The sequence below is a fragment of the Bubalus bubalis genome, chromosome 3 (assembly GCF_019923935.1).
Source record: "Bubalus bubalis isolate 160015118507 breed Murrah chromosome 3, NDDB_SH_1, whole genome shotgun sequence".
NCBI classification, from domain to species: domain Eukaryota; kingdom Metazoa; phylum Chordata; class Mammalia; order Artiodactyla; family Bovidae; genus Bubalus; species Bubalus bubalis.
In genome coordinates, this window is record NC_059159.1 from 37,054,572 (window position 1) to 37,068,542 (window position 13,971).

At 44.5% G+C, this 13,971-nt stretch overlaps 1 protein-coding gene across 7 annotated transcripts in view; it reads right to left on the reverse strand.

Moving 5' to 3' along the window:
* Positions 1-11,420, reverse strand: part of NLRP1 (NLR family pyrin domain containing 1) — a 36,697-nt gene extending 25,277 nt beyond the window's left edge. For 2 of the 7 annotated variants that reach the window (XM_006060026.4, XM_025280774.3), the window contains exons 1-4: positions 11,173-11,417; positions 6,769-7,064; positions 5,482-5,649; positions 3,153-3,353 (exon numbers count right to left, since the gene is read on the reverse strand). In XM_006060026.4, coding sequence (XP_006060088.4) covers positions 3,153-3,353; positions 5,482-5,649; positions 6,769-7,064; positions 11,173-11,189 — 682 coding nt within the window. In that variant the 5' untranslated portion in view covers positions 11,190-11,417. Of the gene's footprint in view, positions 1-3,152; positions 3,354-5,481; positions 5,650-6,768; positions 7,065-10,995 lie in introns of all 7 variants that reach the window. The other 5 variants (XM_006060025.4, XM_006060027.4, XM_025280775.3 and 2 more) reach the window with 5 other exon arrangements.
* Positions 11,421-13,971: the final 2,551 nt, after the last annotated feature.

Here is a 13,971-nt window from a genome sequence, read left to right on the forward strand (position 1 = left end):
AAGCCAGACAGAGAAAGACAAATATGTATGGTATCACTTATATGTGGAATCTAAAAACAAAAAAATTTAACCTTATAGAAACAGAGAGAGGAATAATGGTTCCCAGGGATGAGGGGTTGAGGGAAATTGGGAGATGTTGATCAAAGAATACAAACTTTCAATTTTAAAATGAATTAGTTTTGAGGCTTTGATGTACAGCATGATGATGATAGCTAATAATACCATACTATATGTTTGAAATTTGCTAAGATAGCAAATCATAAGCATTCCCAACACACACACACACACACACACAGGTATTCAAGGTGATGGATGTGTCAATTAACTTGATTGCAGTAATTGTTTCACAATGTATATCAAATCTGTACACTTTTAACATAGTACAATTTTATTTATCAATCATGCCTCAATCTTGGCTGGAAAAACCAATGAAAAAGAATTCAGCATTAGGAAAAGATGTATTTCTTCTGAATTGGTCTTTTCTATTCTATTGAGCAGGGCTTCCCAGGTGGTACTGTGGTAAAGAATCCACCTGCCAATGGAGAAGATTCGGGCTTGATTCCTGGGTCAGGAATATCCCCTCGGATAGGAAATGACAACCTATTCCAGTATTTTTGCTAGGAGAATCCCATGGACTGTGCTTGCCATGGAGTTGCAAAGAATTGGACATGACCGAGTGACTGAGTACACATGCATTCTATTGAGTAATAGATATTAGGTAACCAACCCATTGTCTTTCCATTTTTGCCCTGGTTGCTAGGATGCTCAGAATCAATGAATGTTTTTTGCAACAACTAATTAACCTCTTGGCTTTCATATTTACTTCTTCATGTTTAAGGTTATTGCTTTTGTATGTTTTGGTAAGATGCCTCTTACATATTACAAAATTCTTCCTTCTTTTCTTCTTTTTCTTCCTCCCTCCCTCTGTCTTTTCCTTTCTTTCCTTCCCTGAATGGGAAAAAGTATGATTAATTAAGTCAGTTAATTCATCTCCAACCTGGGTCACATTTTAGGACCATGAATTCTACAAGTATACTCCTACCTGGGTGTGGAAGGGATCATTTTAACAAAACGTCTCTCAGATTTCAAAAGGGACTTCTTTCATCATTGAGATCAATGTTAAGAAGATGCCTCGTGCATGTCCTAAGCCACTTCAGTCATGTCTGACTCTTTGTGACCCTAAATACTGTGTAACCCACCAGGCTGCTCTGTTCATGGGATTCTCCAGGCATGAATACTGGAGTGGGTTGCCATGCTCTCCTCCAGGGGATCCTCGTGACCCAGATGTCAAACCCACTTTTCTTACATCTCCTGTATTGGCAAGCGAAATTCTTTACCACTAGCACCACCTGGAAGCCCTTAGATGACAAAGGAAGCAGAACATTAAATGTGTGGATAGTGGCATTTAGAACCAAACATGGAACAACAGACTGGTTCAAGTTTGCTAAAGGAGCATGTCAAGGCTGTATATTGTCACCCTGTTTATTTAACTTATACCCAGAGCACATCATGCAAAATGCTGGGGTGGATGAATCACAAGCTGGAATCAAGATTGCTGGGAGAAATATCAATAACCTCAGATATGCAGGTGACACCACCCATATGGCAGAAAGTGAAGAGGAACTAAAGAGCCTCTTGATGAAGGTGAAAGAGGAGAGTGAAACAGCTAGCTTAAAACTCAACATTCAAAACTAAGATCATGGCATCTGGTCCCATCACCTCATGGCAAATAGATGGGGAAACAGGGGAAACAGTGACAGACTTTATTTTCTTGGGCTCCAAAATCACTGCAGATGGTGACTGCAGCCATGAAATTAAAAGATGCTTGCTCCTTGGAAGAAAAACTATGACAATCCTAGACAACATATTAAAAAGCAGAGACATTGCTGACAAATGTCCATCTAGTCAAAGCTATGGTTTTTCGAGTAGTCATGTATGTGTGTGAGAGTTAGGCCACAAAGAAAGCTGAGCGCTGAAGAATTCATGCTTTTGAACTGTGGTGTTCAGAGTCCCTTGGACAGCAAGGAGATCAAATCAGTCAATCCTAAAGAAAATCAACCCTGAATATTCATTGGAAGGACTGAGGCTGAAGCTGAAGCTCCAATACTTTGGCCACTGGATTCGAAGAGGTGACTCATTGGAAAAGACCCTCATGCTGGGAAAGATAGAAGGCAGGAGGAGAAGGGGGAGACAGAGGGTGAGATGATTGGATGGCATCACCGACTCGATGGATATGAGTTTGAGCAGGCTCTGGGAGTTGGTGATGGACAGGGAGGCCTGGCGTGCTCCAGTCCATGGGGTCACAAAGAGTTGGACACGGCTGAGCGACTGAACAACAGCAGTGGCATTAGAGAGAATGGAGGCTGAATTCCATCTCTGCCATTCTGAGAGTTTATATTTTTGAGCCTCAGTCTTCTTATTTCCAAGGTGGTATAATAATAACATCCATCTCATGGAATCGTGAAATTTTATACTGTGCAAGCAAAGCACATGGCACAGAGCCTGACACAGAGATGGTGTCCACCTGACTTGCTCCAGGCCACTTGGGGGCTGAGGAGCTCAGCAGAAATAGAATCTTTCTCTTCCGACTCTAGGCCAGTGCCTGTCCACTAACCAGGTGATGTGTCTCCTGTACTGGATAATACTCCTGCATTTTAATTTCCAGGGGCTTCCTGGAAACAGTGCCTTAGGCAGGTGGAGAGATTCTGGTAGTAGGATTTCTTTTTTATTTTTTAAAAATTGGTTTTACTTATTTATTTTTGGCTGCACTGGGTTTTCATGGCTTTGCGGGCTTTTCTCTGGTTGTGGCAAGCAGGGGCTACTCTTCGTTTTGTGGGGTTCTGGCTTCTCAGTGCAGTGGCTTCTCTTGTTGTAGGGCATGGGCTCTAGGGCGTGTGGGCTTCAGTTGTTGTGGTGCAGTGGCCTAGCTGTTCTGCAGTATGTGGGATCTCCCTGGAACGGGGATCAAACCCAGGTCCCCTTCATTGGCAGGCAGATTCTTAACCACTGGACCACTAGGGAAGTCCCAGCAATAGGATTTCTGGAGAGAGGTCTCAGATGTTTGCCAGACCCTTTCTGCTCAGTGTATCAACCTGGCCCCCATCCATGTCATTGCCTCACCACCGCTTTCCAGAAGCTCAGCAGGGCCTTACCTGTGCAGCTGTTTCCAGATGTTTCAACCAGTGGCCATACAGTCCCAGGACCCTCCTTCTCTCTGGGCTCTGGACAGGAATGACGTGGGATTTCACAGACTCTCAGGACTGCGGTGGATGTGGGGTCATTGGGTAACTCTTGGCTTGGTGACTCATGATATGGGGAACTTGGAAAACCTTGGTAAATGCTTGGGGAAAGGTCTTCAGGGGAGAAAGGAAAGAAAGGACCATTTATTGAGCATCGATTTCAGGCTCATACATTTTAAATTCTCACAAAAATCCTGTGAGATGGTGTTGGTAATCCAATTTTTAAAATCACAAAGACAGAGGTACAATTTAATTCTCTTAACGCTCTGAAACTTCCTCTATCAGGTAGAAAGATTTTGATAAACCACTTGGGGAAGGGAGTTAAGCTGCCCATTTCAAACAACAACAAATAGTTACTAAGAGGCATTCTAAAGTGGTGGGTCCTCTTCATTGCCAGGCACTGTTTTATTTATTTTTAAAAAATATTTATTTATTTGGCTGCACTGGGTTTTAGTTGCAGCTTGTTGGTTCTTCTTCTTCTTCTTTTTTTTAGTAATAAAAGTTCTTTATCAGTTTTCACAATCAATACCCAGACAAAAAATAGAAGATAATTACAATCACGACTTGTGGGTTTTTTTAGTTGTGACATACAAACTCTTAGTTTTAGCATGTGGGATGTAGTTCTTTGACCAGGGAAAGAACCTGGGTCTCCTGCAGTGGGAGTGGAGTCTTAGCTGCTGGATCAAAAAGAAGTCGCTAAATGCTTTATCATTTTATTCAGACACTGTTTTGCCAGACAATGAAACTCAGGGTATGCAAATTGGGAGCAGAGGGGAACTGCTCTGTGTCTTCAATAAAGGAAGAGTCAGTGAGACTGGGTAGTGTGTGGGGAAGGACAAGAGAGAAGAAAGATGGTGGGGGCACAAGAGGGGACCTTTGTGGGTAGAGAGATGTGAAAAGTCTAACACTTTTCTTCTACAACATCTTGTAGAGTCTACATCGTATATCTGAACTTCTGTGCACATGGGTTATTTTAGTGTGGAGTTCAAGATGTGTAAATTCTGTACTGTGGCATGGGTTGATGTGCAGAGTAGAAAACTGAGTAGATAAGATGAGGAAATTGAGACACAGGAGGATGAAGTGATTTGTTCTGTGTCATAGAGCAAGTGGGTGAAGTCAGGGTGGAAACTGAGGGCAATGGAGCTTGTGAGCATCACTGTTGAGGCTTGGGAGTGCAGTGGTGAAGAGTAGGCATAGAGGGAAGGGGAAGGGACTTCTTTGGTGGTGCAGTGGATAAGAATTTGCCTGCCAATGCAGGGGACACGGATTTGGTCCCTGGTCTGGAATGATTCCACATGCCGCAGAGCAATCAAGCATGAGAGCGACGACTACTGAGCTTGTGAGCCTTGAGCATGTAGTCCGCAACAAAAGAAGCCACTACAACGAGAAGCATGAGCACCGCAACGCAAAGTAGCCCCCGCTTGCCACAGTGAGAGAAATCCAGTGTGCAGCAACGAACACCCAGCGCAGCCAAGAATACTGGAGTGGCTTGCCATTTCCTCCTCCAGGGGATCTTCCCAACTCAGGGATCAAACCTATGTCTCTGGCATCTCCTGCATTGGCAGGTGGATTCTTTACCACTAGCGCCTCCTGGGAAGCCCAAGCTGCGGATGGGGACCTTCAAACAGCAGCAGCAGATGGAGGGATAAATGACTGCACCAGGAATGGGTGGTTCTAGGCTCCAGCCCTGGCTCTGTCTCCAGATGCTGTGTGAACTTGCACTTTGATACTGGGACGAGAAGAGGAAGAGGCCTGGGTGTGGCTGGGGTTTGAAGCCTGGGTGACTCAGGATGATGGAGGCCAAAATAAGAGAAGTCAGGAGAAGGAAGCAGCTTAGGCTGAGGGGTGAGCCTACCCTTCTCTTGGGGTTTATCTGGAGAACTGAGTCCTCCTTGGAACTTTTTAAACCACCCTGAATCCCAGGATCTTCATAGTCCACTGAGGTTGTGAGCCGAGCTCTGCCTGGGCAAGGACCACATTGCACCAGGTTGGGGGATATTCACTGTCTGACCGATGTGAGTCTCAGCATCCCCATCTATCAAATTGGAAGGAGTGCAGTCTCAGCAGAGGGATGCTCCTGAAAGATCATTTTTAGGCCCGCTGCGCCCACCACCCTGGCTCCTGGCTCCTCCAGCCTTCTGTAGTTCCTTCTGACTGGGTCTGCATGGAGTTACAAGCCCACGGGCTGCCTCAGAGCCGCCCCCCCCGCCCCCACGCCTCAGGGCCCCTCAGCAAACCTCACCTTTCCTATATCCAGATGCGAAAACTAGGGGGCTCAAAATCCGTTTCAGTGAGGCCTTGGGCTCTGGTTGCTTAGGCTTGCAGAATGTCAACACTTTGGTGGAGGTGGGCCAGCTGGGAGATTCCAGGTTGGGTGCACTTGGCGAGTGGGAGAATGAGGGATACAGGGCTGTGGGGAGCAGACAAACAGGTTGGAGGATTGCCAGGGGAAGGGGCAGGAGCCAAGATTGAGGCCTGTGTTCTTCAGGCAAGAAGAACAAGAGAGGTCTTCTGTCTCAACCAATAGAGGTCAAGAGGGAGACCATTGCAGCCTGCCTCTTGTAGGAGGATGATTTCCTGATGCTGCTGGACGATTCATCCTGATTTGGGGTCCAGAAGATTTGTATCTGTGTCCTGGCTCTCTTTCTACGTCCTCATGAAAGTCGAGCCCCCTCTGTGTGCCTCTCCTCTGTGGGGTGAAGAGTCCCGCCTCCCAGGGCTGCTGATCAGTAATAATAACTGCAGTGACAGCCACAGTAGCAACAGAGCTTCTATTTTTTTTTTTTTTTTTTTTGAGTACTTACTACATCTTAGGGGCTTCCCTCATAGCAAAGTCGATAAAGAATCTGCCTGCAATGCAGGTGACCGGAGTTTGATTCCTGGGTCAGGAAGATCCCCTGGAGAAGGAAATGGCAACCCACTCTGGTATTCCTGCTTGGGAAATCCCATGGTCAAAGGAGCCTGGCGGGGTACAGTCCATGGGGTCGCAAAGAGTCGGAATAAACCACCACTAGACTCTTAGACTCTGTGCTAAATATTTAATATGAACTATCTCTCTAACCCTTACATAGTCAAGGGAGATAGGCTCTTACTCTCCCATTTTACAGATGTAGAAACAGAGGCACAAAGCAGTGAAGTGACTCGCCTGGTGTGGCAGTGCCCAGTTTCCAAGTCCGTGCTTATAACACAAGGCCAGGCAAGTGCCTGCTTAGGAGTCGGGCATGAAACCCCCAACCCTTGCTTCCAGTTGCCCTTCTGAATTCCAGCCTCCTCCCTCTCTGGCCCTCTGAGCACCCCTTCCAGGCCCTGTGAGGACCACATGGGATCCTAGGAATCCACTTGGCTAGAAGAGGAATCCAGCAACCTCCCCTTCCCACCCCAGCAAGCCTCTTAGCTGCAGGCTGGCCTAGGTCTGGATGCCCCCTGATCGGGCTGTCCTAAATCACCACCCAGAGGAAGGTGTGTGTGTGTGGGTTCTCTGGTGGGGGGTGAGGAGATCGACAGTGGGCAGAGAAGGCTTAGTAAGCACCTGAATTCAAGTCTGTCTCTTCGAGGGTCTTGGTGCATGCCCCTTGCTTGTTCATGTGTGGTCCCTTGGTGTGGATGGCCATGCACCCGTGCTGTACCTCCTTGATCACTGAGGGGATCATCATGATCCTTCGGATCCTTAGCTTCTCTGGTTGAGCATAGACCACCTTAGGAGACTGCAAGCAGGGCTTCTCATCAGGCAGCCAAAGCTGGAGCTCCTTCAGCTTCTCTTTCTTCTTTTCCTCCAAGTCCTCCAGCCTCCGGGCTTCACCGGCCATCGCTGCTGGGCTGGGAGACCTTGGGGGGTGTCAACTACAGATTGGCACTTGCCATGGGCACTGGCTGTCTACCTCTACAAGGATTAAATCATGTGCTGCTGCAGCTGCTGACCTTTAACATCCCCTGAAGGGAGTTCAGGATGGAGATCAGGGATAGGGCCCTCTGCACTCGAGGAAAACCTGGCAGAACAGGTCTTCAGAGTGTTAGGTCTTTTCAGGAGCTGATTTTTATGAGCCCAATTCTTGCATCTCCTCACATCTAGAAAAGCACTAAAATCCTTCATGGGGAGGTATGCTCCTCGTGACAAGCAGAAACCTGCAAATACAGGTTGCATGAACTCCCCCTTTATCAAAATCACATATATACTGAGCTTCTTCTGTCTCCCTCTTTGGAGCAGTTTCTCAGTGCTATCTGAAATGAGGGCTGCAGTCCTCATTTTGCCTTCAGTTGCCTTGCAGCTCTCAGGTCATTTTTTTTTTTTAAGTCAGCAGGGATGTTTATGGGGAGGGGGTGGATGTTGGGTTGGTGAGGAAAGTCAGGAAGGCAGAGAATAGCAACTTCCTTGACCTCTACCAATGCAGGACTCCCATGGGGATCACTGCTCTTCACCTGGCAAACTCCTATTCAGCATTTAGAATCAGTTTTATAAAATCCCAGGGTGGGGAGAAAAATCAAATCAATAAAATTAGAAATGAAAATGGAGAGATCACAACAGACAACACAGAAATACAAAGGATCATAAGAGAGTACTATCAACAATTATATGCCAATAAAATGGACAACGTGGAAGAAATGGACAAATTCTTAGAAAAGTACAACTTTCCAAAACTCGATCAGGAAGAAATAGAAAATCTTAACAGACCCATCACAAGCATGGAAATTGAAACTGTAATCAAAAATCTTCCAGCAAACAAAAGCCCAGGTCCAGATGGCTTCACAGCTGAATTCTACCAAAAATTTAGAGAAGAGCTAACACCTATCCTGCTCAAACTCTTCCAGAAAATTGCAGAGGATGGTAAACTTCCAAACTCATTCTATGAGGCCACCATCACCCTAATACCAAAACCTGACAAAGATCCCACAAAAAAAGAAAACTACAGGCCAATATCACTGATGAACATAGATGCAAAAATCCTTAACAAAATTCTAGCAATCAGAATCCAACAACACATTAAAAAGATCATACACCATGACCAAGTGGGCTTTATCCCAGGGATGCAAGGATTCTTCAATATCCGCAAATCAATGTAATACACCACATTAACAAATTGAAAAATAAAAACTATATGATTATCTCAATAGATGCAGAGAAAGCCTTTGACAAAATTCAACATCCATTTATGATCAAAACTCTCCAGAAAGCAGGAATAGAAGGAATATACCTCAACATAATAAAAGCTATATATGACAAACCCACAGCAAACATTATCCTCAATGGTGAAAAATTGAAAGCATTTCCTCTAAAGTCAGGAACAAGACAAGGGTGCCCACTTTCACCATTACTATTCAACATAGTTTTGGACGTTTTGGCCACAGCAATCAGAGCAGAAAAAGAAATAAAAGGAATCCAAATTGGAAAAGAAGAAGTAAAGCTCTCACTGTTTGCAGATGACATGATCCTCTACATAGAAAACCCTAAAGACTCCACCAGAAAATTACTAGAACTAATCAATGACTATAGTAAAGTTGCAGGATATAAAATCAACACACAGAAATCCCTTGCATTCCTATACACTAATAATGAGAAAACAGAAAGAGAAATTAAGGAAACAATTCCATTCACCATTGCAACGGAAAGAATAAAATACTTAGGAATATATCTACCTAAAGAAACTAAAGACCTATATATAGAAAACTATAAAACACTGGTGAAAGAAATCAAAGAGGACACTAACAGATGGAGAAATATACCATGTTCATGGATTGGAAGAATCAATATAGTGAAAATGAGTATACTACCCAAAGCAATCTATAGATTCAATGCAATCCCTATCAAGCTACCAACAGCATTCTTCACAGAGCTCGAACAAATAATTTCACAATTTGTATGGAAAGACAAAAAACCTCGAATAGCCAAAGCGATCTTGAGAAAGAAGAATGGAACTGGAGGAATCAACCTACCTGACTTCAGGCTCTACTACAAAGCCACAGTTATCAAGACAGTATGGTACTGGCACAAAGACAGAAATATAGATCAATGGAACAAAATAGAAAGCCCAGAGATAAATCCACGCACCTATGGACACCTTATCTTTGACAAAGGAGGCAAGAATATACAATGGATTAAAGACAATCTCTTTAACAAGTGGTGCTGGGAAATCTGGTCAACCACTTGTAAAAGAATGAAACTAGAACACTTTCTAACACCATACACAAAAATAAACTCAAAATGGATTAAAGATCTAAATGTAAGACCAGAAACTATAAAGCTCCTAGAGGAGAACATAGGCAAAACACTCTCTGACATACATCACAGCAGGATCCTCTATGACCCACCTCCCAGAATATTGGAAATAAAAGCAAAAATAAACAAATGGGACCTAATTAACCTTAAAAGCTTCTGCACATCAAAGGAAACTATTAGCAAGGTGAAAAGACAGCCTTCAGAATGGGAGAAGATAATAGCAAATGAAGCAACTGACAAACAACTAATCTCAAGAATATACAAGCAACTCCTACAGCTCAATTCCAGAAAAATAAATGACCCAATCAAAAAATGGGCCAAAGAACTAAATAGACATTTCTCCAAAGAAGACATACAGATGGCTAACAAACACATGAAAAGATGCTCAACATCACTCATTATCAGAGAAATGCAAATCAAAACCACTATGAGGTACCATTTCACACCAGTCAGAATGGCTGCAATCCAAAAGTCTACAAGTAATAAATGCTGGAGAGGGTGTGGAGAAAAGGGAACCCTCTTACACTGTTGGTGGGAATGCAAACTAGTACAGCCACTATGGAGAACAGTGTGGAGATTCCTTAAAAAACTGGAAATAGAACTGCCTTATGATCCAGCAATCCCACTGCTGGGCATACACACTGAGGAAACCAGAAGGGAAAGAGACACGTGTACCCCAATGTTCGTCGCAGCACTGTTTATAATAGCTAGGACATGGAAGCAACCTAGATGTCCATCAGCAGATGAATGGATAAGAAAGCTATAGTACATATACACAATGGAGTATTACTCAGCCATTAAAAAGAATACATTTGAATCAGTTCTAATGAGGTGGATGAAACTGGAGCCTATTATACAGAGTGAAGTAAGCCAGAAAGAAAAACACCAATACAGTATACTAACGCATATATATGGAATTTAGAAAGATGGTAACAATAACCCTGTGTACGAGACAGCAAAAGAGACACTGATGTATAGAACAGTCTTATGGACTCCGTGAGAGAGGGAGAGGGTGGGAAGATTTGGGAGAATGGCATTGAAACATGTAAAATATCATGTATGAAACGAGTTGCCAGTCTAGGTTCGATGCACGATACTGGATGCTTGGGGCTGGTGCACTGGGACGACCCAGAGGGATGGAATGGAGAGGGAGGAGGGAGGAGGGTTCAGGATGGGGAACACATGTATACCTGTGGCGGATTCATTTTGATATTTGGCAAAACTAATACAATTATGTAAAGTTTAAAAATAAAATAAAATTAAAAAAAATCCCAGGGCGGATTCATTTTGATATTTGGCAAAACTAATACAATTTTGTAAAGTTTAAAAAAAAAAAAAATCCCAGGGCATCTGCTGATAGACTTTGTTGGGAGAAGGGAGGGGAAAAGGAGTGGGAGGAAAAGCCATAGGAAGCAGGGGGTCCAGAGGGGGCCTGGGAAACACTAGAAGAGGTCAGCTTCCTGGGTGCCAGGGTGGAGGGTGAGGTCGGTCAGGAGGGTGAATGGGCAGGGCTGGGATGGTGGGTGAGATGCTCTGGGTACTTACTGTCGTGTGTCCCTCAGAGTCTTCCTTCTCCTGGGACTTGGACACCTGGGACCAAGCCTTGATGTGGACAGGAAGTAGGGGCTTTCAGAGCCAAGGGTTGAGTTCAGAGCTGTCTGCCCTCAAGTCTCCTCAGATCTCTCCTGGCCCTGGGTCATGACCTGGAAGAATAGTCCTCACCTTGTCAGAGCAGGCATGGGAGTCACCAAAAGGACCCACTTGAGAGTGCAGCCTGAGAGAGGGGGGTTAGGACAGGAATCTTCTGCAGCCTCTCAGTTTTCAGGGCTTCCTGAACCCCACTGCACATCCTGCCATGCAAGGAGGCGCACCAGGGTGTGTGTTCCAGGCCCAGGGGGCTGCCTGCTTTGTGAGCAGCTCAGCACGCAGCTAGTAAACATTCCTGCTTGAAAGCGGAACAACTCTGCCGCATCTCAGCAAATCCGGGCCTCTGGGGAGTAGGCATGGACTTTCTTCCTTTTTTGTAGAATCCTCAGGGTTGGAAACTCCCGGCAGAGGCACGATGTTATCTAACTCAGTTCCTGTTGTGTAATGGTTTCTGGCCTTAATTGGCCCTGGGCTGGAGGGGACCAGGCCCAAGGAGCTTCACTGACTCCTCGTGTGACTGATACCTTTCTCTGAACCTCACTTTGCTCATCTATCAAATAGGACATCATAGGTTTGCAAACAGGCTCCAATTAAATACCGGAGTGGGTAGCCTTTCCCTTCTCCAGGGGATCTTCCCGACCCAGGCATCGAACCCAGGTCTCCCTCAATGCAGGTGGATTCTTTACCAGTTGAGCCACAAGAGAAGCCCAAAAGCTCTTAGTAACCTTTAAAAATGTTATATTTAAGTGTTAGTTTTTTTTGTTTTTTTTTTTTTTAGTGGTTAATAAGCACAGTGGAGGACTTTATGGCATGAGGTATAGCCAGAGAGAAGTGTTTTCTTTTTTCCCCCATCCAACACTAACTTTCTGGATACCAGCTAGGGTTCCTCCTCAATTCACTTCTTCCCTCCTTTTTTTTTTTTCAAGATTTAAAGAATTTATTTTGGCAGCCCTGGGTCTTCGTTGCTGTGCCTGGGTTTCTTATTGCTGTGGCTTCTTGCTCTTGCAGAGCCTGGTCTTTAGGCACGCGAGCTTCAGTAGCTGTGGCTCCCAGGCTCTAGGAGCTTAGTTGCCTGGGCTTAGTTGCCCTGAGGCATCTGAGATCCTCCTGGACCAGGGATTGAACTCCTGTCGCGTGTGTTAGCAGGTGGCTTTTTATACACTGTGCCACCAGGGAAGTCCTCAATTCCCTTGTGACACTAACTACCCAGAGTAAGTGAAGACCCCAAGGTTGATGGGGCTCAGTCCCACAAGACCACCCCCCCTCTTCATACACCAGTTGCAAATGGGGTTTCCTGGGTTCTCTACCTTTCTGTTTGAAGAGATTCCCCAGGACACCTTCTCAGGTTTGATCATTTGTTAGAACAACTCATAGAACTCAGGAAAACAATTTAGTTACCAGTTTCTTGTAAAGGATACAAGTGGGGAATAGCCAAATAGAAGTGATACACACTGTAAAGTTGACATTTTTAAAAAAATTTATTTTTAATTGGAGGAATTGCTTTACTATGTTGTGTTGGTTTCCGCCATACAACAACATGAATCAGATGTAAGTATACATGTATCCCCTCCCTCTTGAACCTTCTTGCCACCCCACCCCGCAAGGTTGTCACAGAGCACTAGGTTGATCTCCCTGTGTTGATCTCCCTAGGTTATCTCCCTGCAGCAATTTCTCACTCGCCATCTATTTTACACATGGTAATGTTTCAATGCTGCTCTCTCAATTCGTCCTACCCTCTCCTTCTCCTGAGTGTCCACAAGTTCCTTCTGTGTGTCTGCATCTCTATTCCTGCCCTGCAAATAGGTTTGTCAGTACCATTATTCTAGATTTCATATATATCTGTTAATAAACAGTATTTCTCTTTCTGACTTACTTAACTCTGTATAATAGGCTCCATATACATTAATCAACAATATTTGTTTATCTCTTTCTGACTTTGTATAACAGGCTCTGGATTCATCCAACTCAGTTCACCTGACTCAAATGCATACCTTTTCATAGCTCAGTAATATCCCATCAATACAATGGAATATGTACCACAGCTTCTTTATCCATTCTTCTGGGTTGACAGGTTTTTAGAGAGGTTTCATTACGTAGGCACGACTGATTAAGTCATTGGCCTTGGAGATTAATTCAATCTTCAGCCTTTATCCCTGGAGACCTCGACTATTCTGGGACCAGCCCTCATTCTGAAGTGATCAAAGGGCCCCCACCCCGGTCACCTTGCTAGCATAAAAAACATATCACACAGAGGTTCCAAGGGTTTTAGGATCTGTGTGCTGAGAACTATATACAAACACCAAATATTTATTTTTCAGTTAAAAAAATTTTTTTTTTATTGTAGTATAGTTGACAGGCAATGTTGCCTAAGTTTCTGCTGTACAGCAGTGAATGTTATACATATTCGTATATCTGTTCTTTTTAAGATTCTTTTCCCATATAGGCCGTTACAGAATACTGAATAGAGTTCCATGTGCTTGCTATACAGTAGGTCCTTATTTGGAGAAGGCAATGGCACCCCACTCCAGTACTCTTGCCTGGAAAATCCCATGGACGGAAGAGCCTGGTAGGCTGCAGTCCATGGGGTTGCTAAGAGTCGGACACGACTGAGCGACTTCACTTTCACTTTTCACTTTCATGCACTGGAGAAGGAAATGGCAACCCACTCCAGTGTTCTTGCCTGGAGAATCCCAGGGATGGGGGAGCCTGGTGGGCTGCCGTCTATGGGGTCGCACAGAGTTGGACACGACAGAAGTGACTTAGCAGCAGCAGCAGGTCCTTATTAGTTACCTTTTAAAATATTTATCTGTTTGAGTTTATTTTGACTGTGCCAGCTCTTTGTTGCTGCCTGCAGACTTTCTCTAGTTGTGGCAA